The 27,523-nt window shown below is 39.6% G+C and overlaps 1 protein-coding gene across 1 annotated transcript; it reads left to right on the forward strand.

Annotated features, from left to right (window-relative positions):
- Positions 1–1,748: 1,748 nt before the first annotated feature.
- On the forward strand, positions 1,749–25,853 carry PAFAH1B2 (platelet activating factor acetylhydrolase 1b catalytic subunit 2). Its single transcript, XM_060160442.1, has 6 exons — positions 1,749–1,879; positions 7,972–8,059; positions 16,406–16,495; positions 17,294–17,410; positions 19,016–19,138; positions 22,437–25,853. Exons 2-6 carry the CDS (start codon positions 7,979–7,981, stop codon positions 22,713–22,715), a joined length of 690 nt encoding a protein of 229 aa, XP_060016425.1. The 5' UTR covers positions 1,749–1,879; positions 7,972–7,978; the 3' UTR covers positions 22,716–25,853.
- Positions 25,854–27,523: the final 1,670 nt, after the last annotated feature.

Below are 27,523 nucleotides of genomic sequence, written 5' to 3' on the forward strand. Positions count from 1 at the left end.
GCAAGGAACTGAGGGGATAGTGGAGGCTTAGAGCTAAAAAGAACCTCAGCAATGACCTAGTCCATCCCTTTCACCTTACACATTAAGAAACAAAGGCTCAAAGAAGTAAAGTGAGCAATAGCCTTCAGAGAAGAACCCAGGGTACCCTGAAGCTTAGTTTAGGGTCCTTTCCACTCTACCGCCTGCACTGTTTAAATGAATTATTTAGAAAGATAAAACAGACATATTAGGAGACAACATCAATAAATTTCAGGGTTCGGTGACATTCAGATTTTGCCAAAACACTAAAAACTGCCTGAGCCACAGAGGTATTCAAATATTAGCAGAGGCTAGTTTAACCAGCTCTAGTGTTCCCTGGGGCACACTTCCCTTGTTTATGTTTATTAATTAAAAAGTTGAAAACAAGGAAGTATAAAGATAGGTCATAGGTTCCACATAGGCACAAATTCAACGCTTGATCATTCATTCCTGGTTGAGCAATACTTAATGAGTGTCTGCTATGCATCAGGCAGCATGCCAGGTGCTGGGAATCCACACAACAAGGTCTCTGCTCCCTCAGAGCTTAGAGTATAGCAGGGAAGACAGTGTATTGAAGTAGTAATTACATTAAAGTGTGTTGAGTGTTAAAACTGAAGAAATTCAGGATCCTATGGATTTATCCCTGGAGACTAATTCAAGCTGCATCATTTGAGTTCCCCAAACACAAATTCTTTTCGATAAAACATTTAAAGCAACAAACATTTACCTGCTGGTGTGCCATAAATTGTGTGAACATCTGCAAGAGAATTCCGAGGTAAATTAGCGTTTTATAGGTGGACAAATTATTTTGGATTATATACGTCTGATAAATGTAGTACTATTTGACAGTACAGGTCACCTGAAAAATAATTTGACATATCTTAAAACTTTAGGCTTCCAGGTTTTCACAGTAATTCTTAACGGGTTTTGTCTGCAAAACCGACCCCCCTGATCATTTTCAGAACTCTGGAAGGCTCTACCAATTCAGACAAGGGTCTTAATGAATCCTATCCATTTTTAAAGGGCCAGCTCAGGGCCCTGCTCCACCAAACGTTTTCATAGCCTTGCGTACATCTTTTGCCCCTCCTCTCTGTTATAGATTCCGCATTTCTATAGGATTTAGCACATCATCTTTTTAATATTAACTGTGTGTATGTGTATATATATATATATATATATATATATATACGTCTTCCCCGAAACTGGATGGATCTCTAAGGAAAAGACTGTCTCTCCATCCCCCTATAGTATCACCTTAAGAGGCAGTCATCCAAAATCCATACATTCATCATAAACAGAAATTCCACCCATAAATGTAAGGGACTGCCTCATTAACCTTGGGGCCCTATTTCCCTCCCACTGGCAGCAATCTGGTTTATTCCATGGGGTGGAGGCGGAAGCCAGGTTGGCGGGGTGGGAAGGGAATGGCGTCAGTGCGAGGTCACAGCACATTGTCCCGAATGCCATCTCCACACTACGGTGACATGAACGCAGGACTGAGGGATGCAGCCGTAGGAAAGATAGAGGCCCAAGTCACGCAGACTACATGCAAAACGAGGGCAGGATAGAGAACAAAGCGTGGAACCTTGCGGGGCGTGTCAGGACACCTGGACGCTGGCAGCGAGCTCCCGCAGAAAGAAAGTGAGGAGAGGCTAGCTAAGCCAAGGCCTGGCAGGATGGGGCGGGACTTCCGGAAGCCATTTGCCTGAGTGGCAGGGGAACCGGAAGTGGGGGAGCTGCAGCGGGTGCTGAGGCCGGAGGAGGGACGCGCCGGAGCGGGGCTGCCGGGACTGAGCGAGCGACAGACGCGCCACCCGCCGACGCCGCAGCCGCTTGGGGCCCGCACGGACCCTGTGCCTGAGTGAGTGCAGTCCGGGACTCGGGGAACCGGTGGCTTAGAGGTGGGGGTTGGAAGAGGCTGCGATTTGTTATTGTGAGAGGCCCGCGACCTCCCCTCCCCCACCCTGCCGGCCCCTCCCCCGCGCCACCCCTCCCCCCCGACCCTTGGGGTGCCTCCCGCGCTCGCCCCTTCTCGGCTGGCCCGGCGTGGGTTCCCTGGCTGCCCTCCCTGCCCTCCGCACCTCCAGGCCGCTCGCCGCCTCCCTCGGAGCCTTTCCCCAGTACCCCACCCCCAAACCTGCCGCCTCCTCGGCCGCCCAGCCGCCCCGCCTCTTCCCGCGGCCGAGCACCGTGGCGGGGCGCGCCGCCCGGCCCGATCCGGCCCAGCCCGACCCCCGGAGCAGGCCGCCCTGAATCCCCCGCTACCGCGGCCCGGGGCTCGCCGCCGCCAGCCCCATTTCCAGCCACGCTTCTGCCTCGGGTCTCGGCTGTTGCCTTTCCCTCCTCCCCGAGGTTGAACCTCTGACCCTTTTTTCCCCTTTCCTCTGTCTGAGAGGCCGTTGGCGCGGCCTCAGACCAGTTACTGTTATTTTGACGGAGCACTTTTTGCCACCCGTCAGAAACTTCTCCGTTATCTTCTCTAATATATTCAAAAATCCATAGGCTGTCACGACTCAGAAGGGCTTATTTCTTAGGGGACTGTCCAGTCCAGCACCTCATTTTAGGGATGAGGCCCAGCGAGGCTGGTGATTTGCCCAAGGTCAACCAACTAGCTAAACCTGCCAATGGACAGGTTTTCTTAGGTGCTTTTTACCTGGTCCATGTCCATGTACCAGATCAGGATCTTCTGGCCTTCAGGTTTGAGATGTGCCCGTTGCACGGTGACTCACTATTTCCATACCTCCCAGGCCAGCGTTGCTTTTCATAATGTGTATACAAACCTTAAGAAAACCAAACACATGAAGCTTTGGCCTCTTTTTAGAGCTTACCCATGGAGAAAGGGAAGACCACCTGGACCCACCCTAAGGCCTCATTTCGTACAGCTTTAAATGGGGGGGGTTCATTTTGGGGGAGTGGTAAAGGTATGGAGAAAACAAGGGGTATTGTCCCCTTAAGCATCAGAATACGCCTTTGCCTTGGATATGCCTGTGTCTTTGGATTCTTCTCCTGGGCACATCGTTCTGATATAAAGGTTGCCTCCTTGTGCGGGAGCAGGAGAGGAGTGTGAAATCATTGTGCTTTAATGTGTTGACTTGGGCATTTGATAATAAATTCTGATTGTGCTGGAACCCCGGGACCCACCCACCAGCCCACTGAGGTAGGGTACTAGGGATGAGGCCTGCCTTCGCCTTTAGAATAACCCTGCCAGCTCCATCTGAAACAAAATGAAGAGTCTGAGGTCAGAGTGGAAACATTCTGAATCTTTTAATTCTTAGTGCAACTTTCCCCCTCCATCTGTTTCCTGGTTAAACTAAAGAAACATACAGCTCAGCTTGAGTATTTATAATTCTTTGTTGTTGGAACTGGTTTTTGATTAGACACACACTACACCACGGTGGTATAAGCATTTGGAAATTCTGGTGTTAAGACTTTCATAGTCGGAGTTAAGTAGAGAAGACAGAAAATGCAGGAAAATTGGGAAATGCTGTGCAAGTCACTTACTCCTCATCTTCCCAGAGAACTCATTTAATGGACAGTTAAAGCTTCCCTGGAAGAGTATGTCTCCTGATAAATTAATTTCTTCTGACCTTTATCTCCATTCTTTTGGGTTTTTCTAACTGAACATGCTGTTTGTGACCTCAGAAGTTAATGACTTGCTGCACAGAGGCGATTATTATGAACCAGTGAGGTGAGATGGGAGTCAAATCCCTCTCTGTTGCTACTTTTTCTGTTGTTACTAATTACAGCATTCTGAATACTTCTGTGCCACAATATCGCTCTCTACGTGAGGCAGGAAACCCCAAATCACTCAGATTTTTGTGACCCACCACAGGCTGTTCTCTGGATGGCTCCTGATTTGATTCTTCATTTTTATTATAAACAGTACACAGTTTTTTTTAATCTAACTCCCGAATTATTTGAATCCCCTAAGTGCATAGTCCCCAGCTTGGTTCTTTCTTTTTTCTTTTCTTTTCTTTCTTTCTTTCTTTTTTTTTTTTTTAATCCTTTGGCCGCACCACATGGCATGTGGGATCTTAGTTGCCTGACCAGGGATCGAACCCACGCCCCCTGCGCAGAGTGTTAACCACTGGATTGTCAGAGAAGTCCCCCTAGTTTGGTTCTTAAAGAGGAGATTACATGGGTTTGCCCCTCAGGTTTTTTTTTTTTTTTTTTTTAAACCGCTGTTTAAAAATGTTACCAAGCCATAGGCACAGGTAAAACTGAAAGCTCCTTTGTATTGTAAGATTTTGATTTGGCAAAATAATCCAAAATCCAAGTGTCTGAAGGCACAAAGAAACAGATTTTGCTCAGAGGAGGAAGGAGGATGACCTTGTATTCATAGTTAAAGAAGAAAAAGACTAGCTAATTGGGAATATTGTGCTAAATTCTCTCAGTTTTACCTGCCTAGTAACTTTAGATAAGTGACATTTTGTTCCTCAGTTTCTGTGTCCCTATAGCTTTTTCATTTTGCTCATGACAAAATTTAGGACTGAGATGAAAGTGTTTTGCTAAGGGTATCAGAATGCCATTAAATTTGGGTAGTAGTAATAGGATGTATAAGTGAATTGACTTAGTAAATTAGAATTTATCATTGTTTCATACAGTCTTTTCTATATAGAGCCTAATGCCCTTTGCTCAAGAGTAATAGGTTTTGGAGGGTAGTATATCACCCTGAGTTCAAATCCCAGCTCTCCCTATCATGGAGTAGTTTCCTTAAATCTCCTTGAGCTTCAGTTTTTATTTAAATAACAAAGCTCCTAGCACAGTGTCTTGTAAATAGTAAGTTCTCAATAAATCTTTATTGCAGTTATTATTTTTTGATCAGTTGTTTACCTGTTGGAGAAACTCTAAAAATCCATGTCTGTAAATTGAATCATAGATCTAAAGAGATCTTATAGTTTATATAGACCACTGGTCTTGAAAGTCGAGTATGTGTGCTGCCCTGGGATGCATAAGGAGATCCATTGGAATATAGGAAAATATTTAGAAGCTCTTTTTACATTCATTTTTTTATGTAAAAAAGGAAAAAAATTACAAATATTTAATACACAGGTTAACAGCAATTCACATCTAATTTATAAATATACATATATTGAGGAACATTTCAAAAAGATTCTAAAACATTAAAAAATGTTTGAATCCCGCTAATCTGGACCAGTCTTTACTCATATGCTTTAGTTCACTTTATGCTTTTCTAGTAGGTGTTCACCTAGTTTCTGCAGCCCCCTGGGAGGAATCTGCCTTGAGAGACAGGTCATGTCATTTGCAGTTCTGTTTGTTACGAATTTGTCGCACTGTACATTGTATCTGCTGGCCTTGTCTTCCTATTTGGGGACATGCAGAATAGGCCTAAAGTCCCTTCCTAGTAATCTTCAAATACTTTGACGGCTATTTGTCCCGTTATTTCCTCTTTCCCACAGTTTTTCTACAGGTTATAAACATACCTGTTTCTTTCAACTATTTCTGATATGACAGGTTTTTTAATTTCTCACCGTCTTGGCTCCTTTCCTTGAAACACCCTCTGGTTTCTCAGAATTCTTAAGTTTTTCAACAAAATCTGAACCTGGTGTTCCAAGAACTGAAATGTAGTTGGAGTGCCTGCATTGTGTGTTTAAGTGGTGAGGGATGAATTTGGATACATTTTATTATGGAGGCACCTCATATGTACAGTTCTGTCATCCTTGTTCTTTTAACAGTCCCCAGGAAAAATGGTTTCAGTTACATAATCACACAGTGAGAGGGGGACAGATTATTTTTCTCGTTTTTAGTAGTGATCGCTGAGTTAACCCTGCGTCAGTTAACTTTTGCCTCAAAAATACCTAACATGTTAAGAGTTTCTCCAGGTGGGAAAATAAATGAGGAATGGTTGGGTTTCTAAAATCTATTTTAAAAGTTAGGAAATAGACTTTTTCAATTAGTGAGCGGAAAAAGGAGCTGTTTCGTTGCTGTATTTCTTTACATTATATATCTAATTTTGAAATACAGAAAATGGGAAAAGTTGCTCCTTGTTGGTCTTAAGGACAATAGAGCTTTTTGATCAGCGGGGAAGAAAGTTACTTACTAAAATTAAAGTGAGTATTAAGTGCCATATCAGATTTAACCTGAATAGCCAGACTTGAATCAAGAATTGAACGTAGACCCCCCAAGAAACTTTTATATAGAAGATTTAGAATGTTTTATTGGCTAAAAACAAAAAGTTTCTGTGTGGCTATTTGTTTTAACCCTGTAATCCTTTTTTTGTTTTCTTTTATGTATCTTCTGATTTTTCCTCACTTTTCTTAGACAGTGAAACTCCAAACAGATATCATAGTCTGATTGGAACTATATAGGTTCATCTTGCAGTTCTTCCCGATTCTTGCATTTTACATTGATGTTTTTAGCTCCGTGTGGTATAAGTCATAAGTCTTTTGGGTGAAATGGTTAGATATAGGTCCCCTTTAGGGAGTCAGCGTGAACTGGTTTGTGATCAGTGGGTCAGATGTGACGTAATTGGGGTCAGACAAACCTCATTTCAGTCACTGAACAAAGTACCTAAATTATCTGATCCTCGTTTTCTTCATTTTGCAGTACTTTTGTGAGGATCGGAGGTGGTATGTATAAAGCATAGAGTAGATAGTCCTTCATAGGTAGCTATTGTTTTCTGATAGTTGCAAATTTTAGTAATCTAAAGAAATATACACAGGTTGTGAATGATATTTTACATCTTTAGTCAGATATAGGCTTAACCCTGAGCCCAATTTTTTTTAGACCTAGTGTCATTTGGAACTGATCGAATTTATTTGCATAATTAGTGTTAAAATTGTTTCCTTCTGTAATTTATTTTTCATGAAGGTTTGCTTTCATGTTTAGGGCTTGTTACTTTTTGATCCTCAAAAACTACTACCTTGGTAATCCAGGGTGTTTTGTTTACTCAGTGAATACTTATTAAAAGGCTATAACTCTTTCTGAGAAAGTTTAGTTGTATTTGAGGATGGCAAAGGAAGGAAATAGAGAGTACGGCCTTTTTTTCTATAAGCCACAAAACCCCAGCTTTTTCTCTTTCATCATCCTTTGCATTTTCCAAGTAACCTCTTGAGCCTGATGACTCTAGTATGTATTGTCCAGAATTGGTTGAAAACAGTCTGGTTTCTTACTTGTCTTTCTAGAAGATTAGCATTTCTAATTTTCCTGAATTTCACTTACTCCTTCTTCTCCACTATCAGATGCCATATTTAGGTCGTCGTTAATCAAATTTTTTTTTGTGGATACCTGTCAAAAATAAAAATACCTAGTAAAATTTGTAGAAAACCAATTCCAGGGACTTCCCTAGTGGGCTAGTGGTTATTAACACTCTGCTGCGCTCCCACTGCAGGGGACAGGGGTTTGACCCCTGGTCATGGAACTCGATCCAGCAGGCTGCGGAGCACTGCCAAAAAACATAAAAAATTTAAAAAAATAATAAATAATAAAAATGAAAAAACCACTGCCAAAGCCCATGACTAGTTTTGTCATCATCTGTAGTACAGGTATTTGTGTGATTTTAGTGATCACTGGATTCTAATCGGTGCTGTACTAATTCTTAAGTGTGTAACTCTAGCAGCCTAAAAGGCTCTAATGTAGATGTCATTGAACTTGAAGGGTTTAATTTCTTGTCATTTGTTTCTTACAATAACATGTATTTATGAAAAATTAATATAGGTGTAAGATATATACTGATGTAATGCATTGTTCCTGAATGATATTCAAACCTGTCTGGAAGTTTAGTAGTGCTAGATATTTATGGGACTTAGACAGTCATGTCCTGGACCTCGTCTCTGCTGAAAATAAACTCCAGTTGCATCGTTTCTAGGCAAAACCCAATGGAATTTATTTAATTCTTACTGTTTAAAACCTGACATGTAATATTTAAGTAAGTGGTAACAAAGAAACATTCCTGTCAGTGAACAAAACATAACGTAGACATTTTTTCCGCAGGTGTAGAATGAGCCAAGGAGACTCAAACCCAGCAGCCATTCCACATGCAGCGGAAGATATTCAAGGAGATGACAGATGGATGTCTCAGGTAAAAGGGGGTGCACATGCGTTATTCACATAGATGAGTCTCTTAAATTTTTAGAGTCTTTTGACCAGAGCTACAATGGGGTGTTTTTAATGGTCAACAAGAATTGATTACTGTAAATAAAAATCTAATGTTAGAGATGTCATTCCTAATCACCATGTGATGTTGGAACTGAGGAATATTTTGAGAGCATGGGCATTGTGTACTGTTAATTTTAATAGATGACAGTGTCTCTACAGTATTCTTTCTTTAAGCTTTTTTAAATTTTGAAGTAATTTCAAAATTATACAAATATTACGAACACTTTAGAAGCAACTTCCTATATCCTTCTCTAGACTTGCCACTTGTTAACATTTTGCCACATCTGCCTAATCATTCTGTCTGTATCTGTTTGTACTATTTACCAACTTACAGTTTTTTCTGAATCATTTGAAAGTATGTTGCAGTCATCACAATGCCCCTTTACCCGTAAATATTTGAGTGTGTTTTCTGAGAACAAGAACCTTTTCTTACATAACTACAATACAGTTATTAAAATCAGGAAATTTAACACTAACATTATACTGTTACCTAATCCAAAAACCATATTCAGATTTCTGTAGTTGTCCCAGTAGTGTTCTTTTTTTCTTTTTTCTTTTTTTTTTGTGGTACGTGGGCCTCTCACTGTTGTGGCCTCTCCCGTTGCGGAGCACAGGCTCCGGACGCGCAGGCTCAGCGGCCACGGCTCATGGGCCCAGCTGCTCCGTGGCATGTGGGATCCTCCCAGACCGGGGCATGAACCCGTGTCCCCTGCATCGGCAGGCGGACTCTCAGCCACTGCGCCACCAGGGAAGCCCCAGTAGTGTTCTTTATATCAATTTTCTTCCCAGTCTAGGATCACACATTGCATTTGGTTGTCGTTTCTCTTCATTCTCCTTTAATCAGAAACATTTCTTAGCCTTTGTTTTTCATGACCTTGACCATTTGGAATAGTATAGGGCATTTATTTTGTGGAATGTCCCTCTTTTCTCATAATCAAGATTCACATACATTTTTGGCAGGAGTATCAGGGAAGTGATGTCTTCAGTGCATCACATAGAAGGCATGTGATGTTGATTTGTCTCATTGATGATAGTAGCTTTGATCACTTGGTTAAGATGGTGTTGGCCTAAACCAATTCTGTTTCGTTATAATATGGTCTCACAGGTTCTTATTTTAGTCAAGTGGGTTACAATCCACTGTAATTTTGAAACTCATTGTGCAAAGTTTAGCAAGTGGGAATCCCTTCAAGCTCTGGCCCCTTTGCCCTCTCAGTATGTCCCATTGTTTTTTTTAGCACTTTATTTTTTTTTTCAGTATTTGTAGCTTGCTTTTAATAACTGTTATCCTTTACAATAACTATATTTAACCTTTATCTGTTTCCAACCGTATTACCTTTTGAACTAACAAGTTCAATATGATTTTAAGTCCCCAGAGTTTCCTGTTTTAGTATTTAGTGATTCTCTTTATACTCTTCATAGTTGTATTCTCTTTCTGTTTTGGTCATCTCAGACTTAAAAATCAGTCTTTCAACTAGCTTATTTTGAGTGGTAGGTTTTTTTGGTGTTTTTGCAGTACGTGGGCCTCTCACTGTTGTGGCCTCTCCGGTTGCGGAGCACAGGCTCCGGACGCGCAGGCTCAGCGGCCATGGCTCATGGGCCCAGCCGCTCCGCGGCATGTGGGATCCTCCCGGACCGGGGCGCGAACCCGTGTCCTCTGCATTGGCAGGTGAACTCTCAACCACTGTGCCACCAGGGAAGCCCCTTGAGTGGTAGTTTTTTATTTTGACTGTTCTCCTATGGATCAATTATGTGATTATTCTTTCTTAATCTTCCTCATTTGTTTATATCTTTAAAAAAGTATTATGAAATATTTTGAGCATCTGTGTATTTGCTACTCATCCTAAAAAAAATAAAACATTGCTAAAAGAATTGCTGTTCCCTGTATACCCCTCATTGATCACATTTCTTTCTCTTTCCTACCTCCCCACCCCCAAGCCAGTAATTTCATGTATTTACATACTACATATATACTCTCTAAACAATATAGTTAGTATTTTTGCACTTTTTTAAATTAATTAATTCATTTATTTATATTTGGCTGTGTTGGGTCTTCATTGCTGCATGCGGGCTTTCTCTAGTTGCGGTGAGCGGGGGCTACTCTTCGTTGCAGTGTGCGGGCTTCTTCTCATTGTGGCTTCTCGTTGCGGAGCGCGGGCTCTAGGCGCACAGGCTTCAGTAGTTGTGACACACAGGCTCAGTAGGTGTGGCTTGAGGGCTCTAGAGTGCAGGCTCAGTAGTTGTGACGCATGGGCTTAGTTGCTCCGCGGCATGTGGGGTCTTCCCAGACCAGGGCTCAAACCCGTGTCCCCTGCATTGGCAGGTGGATCCTTAAGCACTGCGCCACCAAGGAAGTCCCTTATTGCACGTTTTTAAATGGTAAATAGTATCTTTCTGAATGTATTTTTTTTGCAGTAATCATACATATTAAAAATATAGCTGTAGTTTATTCATTTTTTTCTCTTTAAGTTGTATTCAATTATTTTATATGAAAATACCACAGTGGGTTGTCTTTTATCTCATTGATGGGCATTTAGGTCATTTATAAATTTACTAAAAGTAGTAACTAAAACTAGATGCCTTTGTTGTTTCTGGCATAAATTAGAAGACTTAAAATGATTAGCACTGACTGGGAAAAAATTAGTCAAATGGAAGAAAAACAGATACGAATATTTAAATTTTTTTTAAAAACGTGTATAGTATGGAAGGACTAACTTATATTAAAATATATTATATACCCAGATCTTGGTTTTTTTTTTTTTTTTTTTTTTTTTGCGGTATGTGGGCCTCTCACTGCTATGGTCTCTCCCGTTGTGGAGCACAGACTCCGGACGCGCAGGCCCAGCGGCCATGACTCACGGGCCCAGCTGCTCCGCGGCATGTGGGATCTTCCTGGACCGGGACACAAACCCGTGTCCCCTGCATCGGCAGGCGGACTCTCAACCACTGCACCACCAGGGAAGCCCAGATCTTGGTTTTTAAATACAGTTCTCCAATGAAAGGAACCAGGGCTCCTTAGAGAAATGATTGATTCTATAGCTGGAGCAAAGAAAATAAAAATATGGGCCTAGAGCATCTTCTAGTGCAAGAAAGCAAGAAACTACTCAAAAAAGAAAAAGAGAAAAAAAGATGGACGGCAGGAATATCACTGAAGTGATGGGTCTCTGGTGCATCACACAGAATACATGTGGTATTGGTTTGTCTCATTGATGATAACTTTGACCACCTAAAAGACCTGAAAGAGCTCCCAAAGTGCAAAGTTGAACATTTTGAGCAGTGTGACAAATGATGGTATTATTGGTTTATAACTGAAAGAATAAAATAAGTGTTCATTAATGCATTCTGCTATAAATAAATGAGTGGATGAATAAACAAATAGGGGAGAAGGGCTAAATCTTCCTTACAGAATAATTTTAATTAATAAATGTAGAAGTAAGGAGGGAAAAGAAAATCATGGATAGAACACTGCAGTAATAATTACTGTAGGCATGATCCATTGATGAATACTAACATTAGTGGACACAGCTTTAAGGAGAAATGGTATATTTGCCTAGCCTTAGAGTATCTCCCTGTAAATTACTTTGGTGGTTTTAAGGTACGCCCACATATTTTTTGAGACCCCTCCCTCCAGGAGGTGGAGCTGAATTTAGTGTCTTGTTTCTAACATATAGAGTATGGAAGGGAAAATAACTTGATGGTGGAGAAAACTGGCAAACACCACCTTACCCAAATGATCAGTATTAACATCACCAGTAATAAGTCATGTTCCCTGATATGATACAACAAGGGCACATCACCTCTGTAGTAGTCTTCCCCAAAAATCCATAACCTCAGCCTATTCATGGGAAAACATCAGACAGACCCAAATTGAGGGACTGTCTACAGAACACCTTACTGCAACTAAATGTGTCAGGTCATGAAAGACAAGGAAAGACCAAGAGACTGTCCCATATCGGAAGAGTTAAAGGAGATATACAGATTAAATGCAATGTGATATACTGATTGATTCAGGAAATGGGCATTAGTGGAAAAATTAGTGAGATCTGAATGAACTTTATTTTAGTTGATAGTATTCCCTAATGTTAATTTCTTAGGTTTGACAAATGTACCATGCTTATATAAGATGCTAACATTGAGGGCTTCCCTGGTGGTGCAGTAGTTAAGAATCTGCCTGCCAATACGGGGGACACAGGTTTGAGCCCTGGTCCGGGAAGATCCCACATGCTGCGGAGCATCTAAGCCCGTGCACCACAACTACTTAGCCTGTTCTCTAGAGCCTGCGAGCTACAACTACTGAGCCTGCATGCTACAACTAATGAAGCCTGTGTGCCTAGAGCCCGTACTCCCCAACAAGAGAAGCCACTGCAATGGGAAGCCCAAGCACCACGGCGAAGTTTAGTCCTCACTCACTGCAACGAGAGAAAGCCCACGCACAACAATAAAGATCCAACGCAGCCAAAAAGAAATAAATAAAAAGTAAATAAAATTTTTTTAAAAATCCTTACACCTGAAAATTCTGTTTTTAATAAAAAAATAAAAGATGCTAACATTGAAAGAAGCTGAGTTAGGGGTATATGCAAATACTCTACAATCTTTTCAGTTCTTCTGTAGATAAATTATTTAGAAACAAAACATTAAAAGAAAAGCAGTCATGATTAAAACAAGTATTGAAGTGATACTCAATACTACTCACAGAGTATTGCTAAAATATCCATCCCTATTCTAGACTTAAGTACCACATATCAAGAAGTACCTAGAACAGATGAACATGTCCACCACCACCACAGGAATGCAGTCAACAAAATCCAGACTATGGGAGAGTCTATAGGTCAGACAGTCATATTCCTTAAAAAAGAAGTTTGGAAGGTGGTGGCAGAGGGAGGGGGAGCCTATAGATTAAAAGAGATTTAAGAGACAAATTGCCTGGATTCTGATTTTAAAAAACAAATCATAAAATAAAATTTTGTGACATTGAATTTGAACACTCACTAGTTATTTGTTGATATTAAAGGATTCCTGTTAATTTTAGAGGATAGAACGGGTATTGTGGTTATATATATTTTTAATCTTTTAAGAGCTACATGTTGAAATATTTATATATGAAATGTTATATCCTCAGTTTGCTTCAAAATAATCTAAGAATGGGGTGGGGCAATAGTTTCTGGAATGTTGAAATAATAGTGGCCGTAAGTTAGATGATTGCTGTATCTGGTAATGGATACACAGAGATCCATTGTGTTATTCGCTCTGCTTTCCTGTATTTCCTTGATATTTTCCGTAATCGTAAGTTTTTTTTAAGGGTGATATTAAAAGACTTGACTGTAGACAAATTTAATAACAATTCGTATCAAAACATTAACCACCTAAAGAAGGCTTAGCAGCAGACTGACAGAAATATTTTCAGTAAATATTACAGATGAAGCACTGATACTGTTGTATTATCAATAAAAATATCCTCAAATATACTAGATAAGTGTCTCAGTGAGCATGACAGGAGCTTTAACTTTTTGTTTCCAAAAAGTACAGATTAAAACAATGGGAAAAGAAAGGAGGGAGAGAAAAATATTAATAACCCGTGCAGGTGCAAGTATAGTAAAATGAGTTCTGATACATTGCTGGCGTCAGAATAGATATAGCCAGCAGCCATTTTGTTAGTAATTTGGAAGTATATCCGAGATCCATGAAAGTGTTAATCCCCTTTGCCCTAAAAATTCCCAGCCTGTTAAAGAAAATGTGTGTGTGTGTGTTAAGTTTCTTCATCTCAGTCAATAGGAGGCTTCTGGCAAATCTGTCATTAGGATAAAGAGCTAAAAAAAAAATGAATGTGCCACTGGATGCATCCAGTAGGATATTAAGTGGTGTTAAAAATTACGGTTATGGGCTTCCCTGGTGGTGCAGTGGTTGAGAGTCCGCCTGCCGATGCAGGGGATACAGGTTCGTGCCCCAGTCCGGGAGGATCCCACATGCCGTGGAGCGGCTGGGCCCATGAGCCATGGCCACTGAGCCTGCGCATCCGGAGCCTGTGCTCTGCAACGGGAGAGGCCACCGCAGTGAGAGGCCCGCGTACCGCAAAAAAAAAAAATTACGGTTATAGGGAATTCCCTGGTGGTCCGGTGGTTAGGAGTCCATGCTCTTACTGCCGAGGGCCCGGGTTCAGTCCCGGTTGGGGAACTCAGATCCCGCAAGCTGTGTGGCGCTGCCAAATAAATAAATAAATGAAGATTTTTTTTAAAAATTACACGATAAAAATTTTTAAAATAATTATAGTTATGAAAATCATGTAGCTACATAGAAAAATATTTCTAATATAATGTTAATGCAGTTATAATGTGTGCTCTTTATTGAGTATCTACTGGGTGGCAGCCAGAAGCTGGGCCCCTTTTATACAACTCTCATCTTCACAACTCTAAAAACAGAGTTGCCAGCAGATGTGTAAAACAAAACTCGGGGTTATGTACTTGCTTAAGGTCACTGCACTAGAAAGTAGATAAGCTAGACTTCGAACATAGGTTTTTCTGTCCCCAAAGCTATTGTGCCTTAAGGAGATATATACATACGTTTCAACTGTGTTGCGGGGGGATGTGAAAAAATAATGAGAGAAAAAACCCTAAAACGTTAATAGGTACTGGGTTAAAATGGTAGGATTATAGATGTTTTGCTTTTATCTTCTCTGTTTTTCCAAGCTCATTGCAACTACTTTTATACTTAAAAAGAAAATTTAGAGTACTTAAACCTTTAGAACAGCAGAGCTTAAATTCCATGACATTCTTTAAACATAAGCTGTTCTGTTGGTATTGAGAGGTAGTTGGCACTTTAGCATACACAGTAGAGAGATGACGTGACGTGAAAGAGCACCTACTCAGTAAAACTAGCTAAAGCCTTATTCTTGCTCATCTTATCCCTTCAGTTTAAAAATACTTATTGAAACAATAGTAATTTAAAAAAATTGTTTACACAAGACATGGACCCAAGAGAAAAGAAAATGTTATCCCAAATCCTGTCACTGTAAAAGAGATGTCTTAATCAGTTGTCAAATTATTTCCAGAAATATTTTTGTATTTTCACCAATAGCAGTGAAATATCTGTTTCACCACAGTGTCATCTGCACTTGTATTATCAGCAGAAATACTTAAATAGTAACTCCATCTTAATTAATTCCTAGGGGAAGCATAATTGAATGTAGAGTTTGAGAAAAAGAAACAGTATTCAGACCTTTCCATAGAACTGGGTTAGAGACCTGCTAAACCATCATGTTAATTTGTTTCAGCGATGAATATAAAAATTGAAGGGCTTCCCTGGTGGCGCAGTGGTTGAGAGTCCGCCTGCCGATGCAGGGGACACGGGTTCGTGCCCTGGTCCGGGAAGATCCCACATGCCGCGGAGCGGCTGGGCCCGTGAGCCATGGCCACTGAGCCTGCACGTCCGTAGCCTGTGCTCCGCAACAGGAGAGGCCACAGCAGTGAGAGGCCCACATACCGCGAACAAAAAAAAAATTGAAACTATGTCCTTCAGTTTAGCATCAATGGGTAAAATCTTTTTAAAAGTGTCTTATGCCTTAAGAGCAAAGAGAAGCATGCCAGGCCTAGGTCACCCTTGCTTAGAAACTTGAATTAGACTGAAAAAGCCTGAGTCCCAGTTTGCCAACATCTCACATTTAGAGGTTAGCAGACATTTTCAAAGGCTATATTAAAATCATTCAAATGAAATGCATGCCTTTTGATTGGATCCTAGTTCAAAAAATAGATACATATGATACTTTTGGAACAATTGTGAAGATTAAACGTTAGCTTTTATGGGATTCTTGTTTATTTTCTTAGATGTGATAATAGTTCTGTGGTTTTATAGGAGACTGTCCTTATGCTTAGGAGATGCATGCGGAATATTTAAAGGTGAAGAATCACAATGTTTGCAGCTTACTCTCAAATGATTCAGCAAACACACAGATAAAGCAAATGTGGGAAAGTGTTACTGTTGAATGTAAGTGAGTGTGTACAGGTGTTCATTGTGTTACATCAGCTTTAAGTATATCTGAAATTTTCTTTAAAAGAGTTGGAGGAAAGGTAAGCTTTTAAAAAAACATGAACGCATTTTTCTGTTCTCGTTTTCAGAAGGGCCCAGGAGTTAATAGCAGATTGAGAGGAATCAGCTTTAGGGACAGACCAAATAGAATGTTTAACAACAGAGTAACTGGTTGGACAACTGTTCTGTCTAGGCCAAGAAATCTCACAGGGGAAAATGCCAGTTTCTGATTGTTCTTTCTTCTTCACACCAGCACAACAGATTTGTCCTGGACTGCAAAGACAAAGAGCCGGATGTCCTGTTTGTGGGGGACTCCATGGTGCAGTTGATGCAGCAGTATGAGGTAAGGTGCAGGGGTGAGGGTGGTCCTTGGCTGCTCATGTCAACACATTCATTGATAACAGACTTGCATTCATTCCACTCCAGTTCAGAGTAGAAGGGAAATCAGACCTACCTGATCGGATTCTTTGTGCCATCAAGCATGATGAGACAAAGGAAAAAATACAACATTATTTATAAATAAGCTCCCTTTTTTGCCTTGGCTTCCAAGAAGCTTCACATTATATTCGTTTATATTTGTCCTAGTCATGATTTGTATTTTACTATTTTCTTATTTGTATTTGCTCATTTATGTTTGTCTTAGTCATGATTCTCAGTTCTTATTGTGTTTTACCATTTTTATATTTTATATATTTTTATAGTGAACTGTTTTGAATCTTTTTGAGGTTAGGCATTCTCCCAAGGGAAATTTAAAAGAAAAGATAGCTTTATATCTTTTTGGCTCAAGCACTCTAAATTTTTTCATCTCATGTTTCTACTTCACCCTATTCCTTTAAATGGTTGAATAAAGGGAAAGGAGAGTTTATTGAGTTGGCAGCTTAATTATAAATGTTGGTACCTAAGTGGCATCAGGTTGAGCTGTGACTCAAGTCTTGAGCTGAGATCTAAAGCTGTACTGAAAACTGAGTTACACAATGGCATCTTCAAAGCCCTTTTAGCAGTTGGTAGCATACCACTTGCAGTGATACATTTGAATACAGAAAAGGGAAACTTATTTCAGATGCCTCACAACACATTGCAATTGAGGGATTTTATTTCCCACTAATTTCAGCTTAAATAAATCAAGTTTTTCTCTTTTCAGATATGGCGAGAGCTTTTTTCCCCACTTCATGCACTGAATTTTGGAATTGGGGGAGATACAACAAGACATGTTTTATGGAGACTAAAGAATGGAGAACTGGAGAATATTAAACCTAAGGTGAAATGAAACTTACTATTTTTTTAAGAATATCCTTATCTTGAGTCTTTTGCAGATAGTTAAATTGTCAGAAACTGGTAGTAAAAAAAAAAATTGCTTCTTTAAAGCATTATTTCACTGTTGTTCTTTGCTTCCTGCCCCTTTAAGTTAAATGATATTGTTTAAGAACATTCCAAATACATGCTTAATTAAGAATCAGTGTATTGCTTGCTTGGTTTGTACTTGTTATAAATATCTTCTGCTGTAGGAAGGGATTTGATGCTAATAAGGTATGCTATTCTGTTACCTGAGGCAGTATGAGGGGGAAAGTGCTCAGAGGTGGGCCGTGGGAGCAGGGCTATGATTCACTTGAGGAAGTAATTTTGGATCCATTTAAACATATAAACAGATTGGTAATCAAAGCCTCCAAGTTCTGAAGAAAATTTGAAGCAGATGTGAACAAATGTTCAGCCCAAACATGTGCCCAGTGCCTTATAGCATTATCAACATCCTGAGTTGGCACACTGCATGTAAATTTTTTCAACCCAAACAACAAAAAGGAAACAAAGCTGAGCCATTGATAACAGTTGCTGTAGTTGAAAGTATTTTATTTTTGCCTTTCTAACAGAAAAACTCATGCATATTCCTTTCTTTTGTGACAGGTGGAAATTACTTTGGGTTACATAGGAAGGTGTGTGTCTCTAGGTGATAGCCACCTTGTAAAATTATTTTTTTGAAGAGAAAAACTTTTAAAAACTATATCCAGCCTCCACCCCACTGACTCTTTTCCTTGAGTAGAACTGTGTATTTATACCCACTACACTCCCTTGGGTACTTTTATTTTTATTTTTTCTAGAAGGTACTTTAACTAAGGGAGTCTTATGATGTCGCAAGTATTTTCCCCCATGTTTCTTAGATTTCACTCTCTTTTTTATTTCTTTTTTGACTTGCAGTGGTTTTATTTTTATACAGTTGAATTTATTATCTTTTTTGTATAGTTTCTGGATCTTAAGAGATTAGCTTCCAACTGCACATAAAATAATTTTCTCATCTTTTCCTAGTACAGTTTTCCCACTTAAGTGTTTTTCTGTTTGGAATTTATCCTGATGTATATGAGGCATACATTAATGTTTTAAGATGGCTGCCCTGTTGAAGTTACCAATACCATTTGAGAAGTTCATCTTTCCTTCTTTGATTTTTTAAAAAATTTATTTTATTTATTTATTTTTGGCTGTGTTGGGTCTTCGTTGCCGCGCATGGGCTTTCTCTAGTTGCGGCAAGCGGGGGCTACTCTTCGTTGCGGTGCACGGGCTTCTCATTGCGGTGGTTTCTCTTGTTGCAGAGCACAGGCTCTTAGGCACGCGGGCTTCAGTAGTTGTGGCTCACAGGCTCTAGAGCGCAGGCTCAGTAGTTGTGGTGCACGGCCTTAGTTGCTCCGTGGCATGTGGGATCTTCCCAGACCAGGGCTCGAACCCGTGTCCCCCGCATTGGCAGGCGGATTCTCAACCAATGTGCCACCAGGGAAGCCCCTCCTTCTTTGATTTTTGAAATAAGATTTTCAACTAACTAGTGGACATTCCTGAGTATTTATCTTTTTTCTCTTTTTCTTCCTTCCCTCAATTATAGGTCATTGTTGTCTGGGTAGGAACAAACAACCATGAAAATACAGCAGAAGAAGTAGCAGGTGGAATCGAGGCCATCGTACAACTTATCAACACAAGGCAGCCACAGGCCAAAATCATTGTATTGGTATGTGGTCTTTGGGTGGGTGGAGACCTTGATATCATTAGGTAAGGTGGGGGGTCTTTTTAGAAATGTGATCACTCATGAACATAGAGAATCTTTAGGTTGGAAGCAGTTTATCATGCTCCCGAGAAGCTCTTCTCTGATATGTCCCATCGTCTTATTGGTCTCATTTCCTAGAACAGCTGTGGGGTCATCTTTTTTCTGCTCATCCTTGTTTAGAAGTGGAAATCCTCTTTGTTGCCTCAGGTTGCCTTAATTTTTTTTTTTTTCGCCTTGACTATCTTCTGATAATTTTTTAAGTTGCATATGAGACTTTTCCTAGTTCCTGAGTCTCTTTTTATTAGACCTGAGTTTGGATTAGCCTAGATGTGTTGTTTTGTTCCATGGTTAATATGGTAAAGGTGGTATATTTATCAGAATCTCTGAATTCTTTAAGATATCAGAGATTCCATCAGGAAGAAAATGGGTTCTTCATAGTCTTACTACTAACAGGAAATGCTACACTTTGTAGAATTAAAGCATTGTCTTCATGGTCTCAGGGATAAACAGCTGTCTACTTCAGTGTTAAAATTTACCTGTAGATATTCTTAACCTAGCTAAAAATGTATGTTTTTGAGAAATCTGACGTGTATTCAGTTCTTCAATGAGATATAGTGTTAATAAGGTAGTCATTTATTCAACAAACATGCGAGAATCACGATGTACAAGGCACTATCCTAGGTCCCGAGCATACAAAAATGAGTAAGGCGGTTCCTCTCAAGGAGCTGGTGGATGGACACAGCAATATAAACAGAATTATTATACTGTATGCTAAGGAGAGAACAGGGTATATTTTAGACATAAAAATTGACATCTGAGTTTAGTTTTAAAGAATTCATTGGTTTCCAGACAAATAGAGAAATGAAAGAAGAGAAAGTATTACAGAGAAGAATGAGAGAGAGAGAAAGGGAGGGAGGAAGAAAGGAAGGAAATGATCAAAGGCTTATACATGTATGTGTTTGTTGGTTGAGTGAAGGAGGGTGCTAGAAGAATTTTAGGGTTATCATTGGAATAAAGTTCAAGTCTGGGATAGTTAGAGGCCACAGCCAGGTCCCATGTTAGGAGTTTGGATATTATCTTATGACAGGGTTCTGGGGAGCCAGGTCTTATTTTTTTATTACATGGTATTTAATTAATTTATGTATTTATTTATATCCTACATTATTCCAGAAAAGACTACACTGTGGTTAAGAGTCCATCTCTTAAGTACAGTGGGTGGTACATTGTAGTTGCTTAGGACATATTTGTTGCATGAATGTTGCTGAATAAATCCTCCATAAATATTCTTTGTTTCAACCAGACTTTTGAATTTGATATATGGTGGTGTTATCTACAATACTAAAACATTGGAAATAACCTAAATAATCAACCCCATGGGGGAATGATTGCACAAGTCATTGACTATAATAGCACTAATCATATGACAATTAGGAGGACTGTGTGAAAACAGAATTTATGATGTATTTAAGTGAACAGTCCGAATACTAAACGGTATGTATATTATATTTAGAATTGCTTGAAAGTAAATATGCAAATTGGGAAAGGAAATAAAATTAAAATAGTTGTTACATGGTAAAGGAATTAGGAGTGTATTTTGTCTCCTTTAAAATAATGTTTTAACAATTATCAGTTATTATAGAGAAAAACTCACATGGCATACCCTTGATACTCATTTATTAAGGAAAATGTTATGCAAGTATATAAGCTATTTTTCTTATCCTTGCTTGACAATCCCAATAGGTATGGCGCCCTGCTCTTGAGGCTTAATCCTTTTTTATGGCTTTAATTACTATGGTATTCTTTGAAAGTCAGAATAACATATGTATTTATTGGTCACTGGCCATCCTTCCTGGTTGCTCATTATATCTCAACCAAGCTTTGATGTGCCAGCGCTGAGGGCTGATTTTCTTTGTTAACTATTAGATTCATAGCCTTATACTTTTAACAGTTATATAAACTAGGGTTTAGGATTGACCTTGTCTGCACTTGACAAGGATGAAAGGAGATGGATTGGGGTAGCATATTCATAATTCTCTGTAGTTCTCTTTGGAACTTTACGGTCACACAGTAAGTTAATAATCGAGGTCCAGCGTTTTGCTGAAAAAATTTAAAGCAGACGTGAATAACGCTTTGGGCATAAAAATTTTTTTGATTCTTTTAGTAGAACGCCTACAGAAAACCCATTTTTATGAAATAAGACCTCTTATCATACCCTGTAGGAGAAACAGGTGACAACATTTTTGCCTAAATAACAATAACTTGCTGTGTGGCATCATTAGCTATAAACCAACTAAAAGGTTGGGGATTTCTGACAGTTTTATAATTGGATCAGTTATCTGTATAAAGGCCATTTCTAGTTTGAGATGATAAAACCTTGCACTTGCCATATAAGAGCTGGCTTTTATTTACTATAGTAGAAGGACAGACATCTGATTTATCTGAAAATTATATTAGCTCATTAACAAATAAGTTAAAAATGAATTTAGAACACATCTCTGTTTTATACTACCAGATATTATGTGGCTCTGATTCATCAAGACAGCATTTGTTCCAACTCGATTTCTCGTGTGTTCTAGTGTAGGTTCCATGTGGCATTAATGAATAGATGTGTATTTGAGCTAGATTATTCTAGCTATGTGGTGGACTATATGGAGGATAAATTGAAAGGGTAATACCACTGGAGGTAGGAAGACTAGTCAGGAGATTTTACATTAATTGAGGTGAATATTGGTTAAGTTCCCTAGCCATAGCAGTGTCTATAGTCAGAAAAAAGAATGGATTGGAAAAATACTTAGGATGTAAAAGCTAAGTGATTTAATGATGAATAGATAAGGTACATGGGATGAGAGACTCAGGGATGTTGGAAGGTCAGTTGACACAGAGAATGTAGAAGGAACATAGTCTGTGGGGGAGATGATGAATGGGTTTTTGGACGTGTTAAGTTGGGTGTGCCTCAGGAGCATTCAAATACACAGTTCTGAAGCTCCAGGAAGAGATCTGGGCTAAAGTGTGTAGGGTGTAGAGAGTACTGGGCCAAGGACAAAACCCTGAAGAATACCAGCAGTTAAGGGACAGGAGGAGGAGGAGGAGCTCAGGAAGAAACCTAGGAGGGATAGTCAGAGAACTTTCATTAAGACAGTGTTTCAGAAATCAAAGGTATAACAAGTGCTAGATGGAGAGTTCCAGGGATATTTGAAATCACAAGTAAGTAGGAAAAAACAGTGAGTCTTCTCATCTTATATTCTTCTCTGCTCTTCCCCAGGGTTTGTTACCTCGAGGTGAGAAGCCCAACCCTTTGAGGCAAAAGAATGCCAAGGTGAACCAGCTCCTCAAGGTTTCCCTGCCGAAGCTTGCCAATGTTCAGCTCCTGGATACAGATGGGGGCTTCGTGCACTCGGACGGTGCCATCTCCTGCCACGACATGTTTGATTTTCTGCATCTCACAGGAGGGGGCTATGCAAAGATCTGCAAACCCCTCCATGAACTGATCATGCAATTGTTGGAGGAAACACCTGAGGAAAAACAAACCACCATTGCCTGACTGGCTCCCATCAGTGTTAATAGCGTCCCAGCTTCCTCAGATCAGTTATATCACTGGCACTACAGAATCCTTCTCTTTCTTAAGGCACTTTGCATTGTAGAATGTTCCTGGATGTTCATATCTAGTGTTTGAAGGGGAGGAGGGATTTAAACTGGTCCTGTACATAGAAGGTTTGTTTGACACAGGAGAAAAATTAGCCAAGGAAGATGGTTGTTTAAATTCATTGGAAACCAGAAGGGGACTTTTTAGTTATATGTGTGACACATTCATTGACTTATCACTGTTTTTCCTAGGACAACATCAAGCCTAAGTACTGAACAAAATGAAGATTCTTTCCTTGGCCTTTCTTTCTATGGATTATGTCATATATAATAATAATTAGAATAACACCTTCTTGGCTTTAAAACAGATGTTTTTCCAGTTTTTAAAGTTCATAATTTAGCCTTTTGTTTTTTATTTTGCTTTACTCATACGTATTCTCAATGTTATAGCAACATATAACATCAGATTGAACGTGCTTGTCATTCAAGTATGGGAGATGCTATGGTTACAGGTGAATTTATTCCACTCTGTTAACCTTTCCCATGCTTAGCAGTGAAAAATAGGTTTTGCCCCATTTGGGGGACTCAATGGAGGGTATTATTTTTATGCTGCTGAATATCACGTCTGTAATAGACCCATGCATGCAGCCTTTCCTCTATTCCCCCTCATCCCCTCTTTTTTTTGGTGGGAGGGGTCCTTGTTAACATTACAAGCTTTTAACACGTTTTTGACCTAGGAGCTCTGTTGCTGGAAGTATAAATCCCCAGCCAGTTACTCTCATGATGATATTACTGATGTGTAATTCATTCTTGTGTGGTGGTCTGTGCTATAGAGTCTGTGTAGTGCTATCCATATTCAGAGTTCTGGTTTGTTTTGTTTTGTTTTTCCCTTAGAACCTGTTACAGTTTTCCTTCTTTTGGGGGGAAAAAAAACCCAGAACTCTGTTTCCCACTCCATAAGCCCTGACTTTATTTCAAGTTTTGTAGTATTTTAAGGTGTATATTTTATTTTATTTTTATTGGCTTAGTTTTTAAATTATTATTAGTCCAGAAAAATTTGGCGTCTTCTCATGGGGAAATGGTGAAACTGCTCTTCTGAATAGATATTCTGCTTGATCCCACTGTTTTAGTAAAAAAAGAACTAGTAAAAAAGAACTTCGTTTAACCTTCAGGATTTCTCAATTCATCTTCATCTGAGAATTTCTTTCAAGAGAGCTCTTTATAATCTTAATGGTTTGTTGAGCTACAAGAACTGCCATTTAAAAAATAATAGGACAAAAAATAATAGGACAACAGGTGGTTTATTGTTTAATATACCTATGGAATATGTACAAACTGGATTTACAAACAAATACTTTAAACTGGACCAGGTGGATATTGAAGTAACCCATCAAAATGTGCTCTGCAATGATTCTGCTTAACGTTCAAGTTCAGTAACTAAGGCATATGTTTCTTACTCTGCTTGCAAGGCACATGGCATTGCTTTTGTGTGTTGGAGGGGGATTTGTGGTTTGTGCTAAGAGCCGCTTCTGACTGAAAGGGATAGAACTTGGGCGAATTTTTTTTTTTTTCCTCCTCGAGGCTTTTTCTGGGAATTTTGTTTTTTGGTTTTTTTGTCTTTAAAAAAAACAAAAACTTTCCTGAATGTATCATGTCTTCATTAACAACTGAAAATATATGTGGTGTTTACTAAACTTGTTTACTATATTAAATTTTCCTTTTTATTTTTAGTAGCCCAGGTTCTTGAGTTTTTCAAGACAGATTTTTTTTTTCTTAGCTGAGGTATAGTTCTAGGGAGGAGATTTAATTAAGCCACAATTTTGTGTGTGAAAAGACAGTTTCCTATCCAGGTCTTTTCTGTTGTCAGAGGGAAGGAGTATGGTCCAAACAAACCCCATTAGGTTACTCCTGCAGCATGTGCTTTTAGCTTCTCTCTTGACTAAGGATCAAATATCCCTTTGTGAATTGGCCTTCAGCTCCTTTGCTTCTGTGTATAAACCTTGGATGTTAACTACATTTTATATTTACCAGAGCTATTTGAGCAATAGTATTTGAACCACTAGCCTTTTAAATAAAAGTCTGCCCCATTGCTAATGTGCAGATACCGAGTCCACTTTCATTTCTTGCCAGCTTTCTTTGCACTGCTTTAGGCAAAAAGTGTTTTTCTGTTTTTCTTTGATTGACACCCGTTTGTTGCAGTGACAGAACTTAATCTTTGGATTTCATATATATATATATATATATATATATATGAGAAATATATACACACACATATATGAAGTTTAATGCACTGTCCAAGTGAAATGTCCTAGTTGTCCTTGTGATTAAGGGGCCAACTTTCCAGGCAGCCAGCAGAAGTGTTAATTCTATTTGTCTACTAGCAAACTTCCATTCCTTTGCCCACCCATTCCCACTGCACTAGATGGCAGCTGGTGATGGCACAATAAAGATTTCTGCAGTCCCATCTTGAATGTGGCAGGTTGAAGATGTACTGCCAAGGGTGATCTAGGGCATGTTGTTTTGCTGCCACATATTCTAGACTGCCACGGGCAGTGGTTTGGCTACCACCTTGAGTCTATTTGGACATCTGTCTAAACCTGAATTTTTTGTCAAAAACCTTAACGCAACAAAACAAATCTTGAGTAGCTCATGCCCTGCTCTTAGGAATTTTGTCGTCGTTTAAAAATAATGTTCAACTTTCTTTTATCTTTTTTATTTTTTTAACCTAGTCACTGTTTACAGTTGTATGCTAACGCCTGAAATATTGTCTGTGCTGTGGTATATGAGCATTGCCAATTTTATATTTATTGCAGTGAAGAAGAAACTAAAGATATAAGAAAATGAGGAGCATGACTGTGCTCCTAAATCTGTGTGGGTGCATGTGGGAGAAGTGAGTTGGGATCCCTTGAAAGGAGGCTTTTTGGGGTGGGGTCTCCCAGGCTTCTCCTTGGTGTTCCTGCTTGGGGATCACTGCTGCTAGTTGACTGGACCTCCCCAACGGAAGTTTGTGATTCCGCTTTGGCAAAATTTCATTGACTAGTAGAACTCATTCTGTTTTAGTGCATATTTCAATATAAATGTAAACATTTCACTCAAACTTGCTGTCTTTCTGTCTCCTTTATCATAGTTTGAATTCCCATGAAGAGAGAAGGGATTTTTTTTTTCCTACCTTATCACAGGCAAATTGGATACTTAGATCATCCTGCTGCTTTTCTGTGGAGCTGAATGTACCAAGCTGACCCTCATCACTTATCTCCTTGGGGGTGCAGAATGGCAGGGTAGGATGAGCAGATAGAAGGAATCCTAAGTAGATACGTGGAAATATTGTCAAGTGAAATGTTTCAGATTTGTTAATAGTATCTGGTAGTTAAAAAGAGAATTAAGTCATTAAATTGACCTCTTGACCCTTTTTCCTAATTTCAAATCTTTAGAATTTTATTCACGTTAATTGTCCCAATTTCTATAGTTTCTCCATTCCTCGTGCTAATAATCACCAGTTCTTCTTTTTTACATTTTGGAATATTTCTTTCTACTGTTAACCGCCAGCTTGAACTTAAGTGCCTCAAATTAACTGGAGTATTCTGAGTTCCTGTGTCATCTAGGGAGAAAAGCTTCAGGATAACATTTCCCATATATTAACCACCTAAGCAATTTAGGTAGGTGCATTTCCACTTTACTGTTGGCTGGGAGGCCTGGAGAAGTTTGCTGTCTTGTCAAAGATGAGTCATGTAATATAAATGGTTGAGCTGGGATTTGAACCCAGCTTTACCTGACTTCGAAGTCCTTGCTCTTAACCACTACTCATTCAAACTGGGGTGTCTTTTTAGCTCTAGATTGTGATTCACTGAGTTCATTGCAGATACATCCCTAGTTTCTTTTCAGTTGAAAGTCCTGGGAATGAAGTCACAGTCTTCTCACCTGGACCAAAGGCAACAGCTTCCTTCAGTCTCTGCAATCAATATACGCCCTTTCAAGTCCATCCTCCACGTGGCCATGGGATTATTAGAATTTATTTAAAGCGCATTATCTGGCCATCTTGTTTCCCACTTTAAAACCAGCAGTAGAATTTAAATTGTGTTTATAGAGCCAAGAATTTTTGGTGGTACGCGTGAAGGGGTTCAAAGACTGGCAACTGTATTAGCATGTCAGGAAGTTCAGATTGACAGGAGGATACTTGGGTAAGTGAAATAAGATTTTAAAGTCTAAAACAGGAAAGTGTAAGTACAGTCAGTAATAAATGGCAGAATGATTAAAATAGGAGTTGTCAGCTTCCATATGCTGAGGGGTGGTGGTGGGGGCCACAAGTGCAGATGGAAATACTGAATGAGGGTTCATGTCAGACCTTCAGAAAACACAGCTGCCTCCCTTGAAGTCCACTCCATACATGAGTCCAGACAGTTCTGCAGGTGGGTTTCTGTGGATGTGTGCTGTGGACTACCTCATCTGACCTGGGTGAATGGCCTCAGTCTCAGTATAACAATGTGGCTGCTAGTGACAATGTGGACACAGTTCTCCTTTATCACCTTCGCCTCCCCAAGCTAACACATCTGCCCCAAGGACAACCTCTTTAGAGCTGTGTGACCAGAACAAGGGTCACTTACCTGGCCCATTAGGGCCTATCCAGATGACTAACTCCACCAGCCACGCCAGCAATGATTACAGCAGATTGATATGCCAATAAAATGTTCCTAAGCAGCTAAAAGTGTCTGTGGTTTTTGCGACATTCGCTTTATCACTTCTCACCATGGTGAGGCTATTGGATTAAAA

The sequence above is a fragment of the Lagenorhynchus albirostris genome, chromosome 9 (genome assembly GCF_949774975.1).
Source record: "Lagenorhynchus albirostris chromosome 9, mLagAlb1.1, whole genome shotgun sequence".
In the NCBI taxonomy this organism is placed as follows: domain Eukaryota; kingdom Metazoa; phylum Chordata; class Mammalia; order Artiodactyla; family Delphinidae; genus Lagenorhynchus; species Lagenorhynchus albirostris.

Bases quoted from the DNA above. Each gene is read 5' to 3' on its own strand.
- PAFAH1B2 (XM_060160442.1), top strand. From the start codon at position 7,979: ATGAGCCAAGGAGACTCAAACCCAGCAGCCATTCCACATGCAGCGGAA. The intron at 16,496-17,293 runs GTAAGGTGCAGG...TTCTCTTTTCAG, and splicing joins AGTTGATGCAGCAGTATGAG to ATATGGCGAGAGCTTTTTTC. The intron at 17,411-19,015 runs GTGAAATGAAAC...CCTCAATTATAG, and splicing joins TGGAGAATATTAAACCTAAG to GTCATTGTTGTCTGGGTAGG.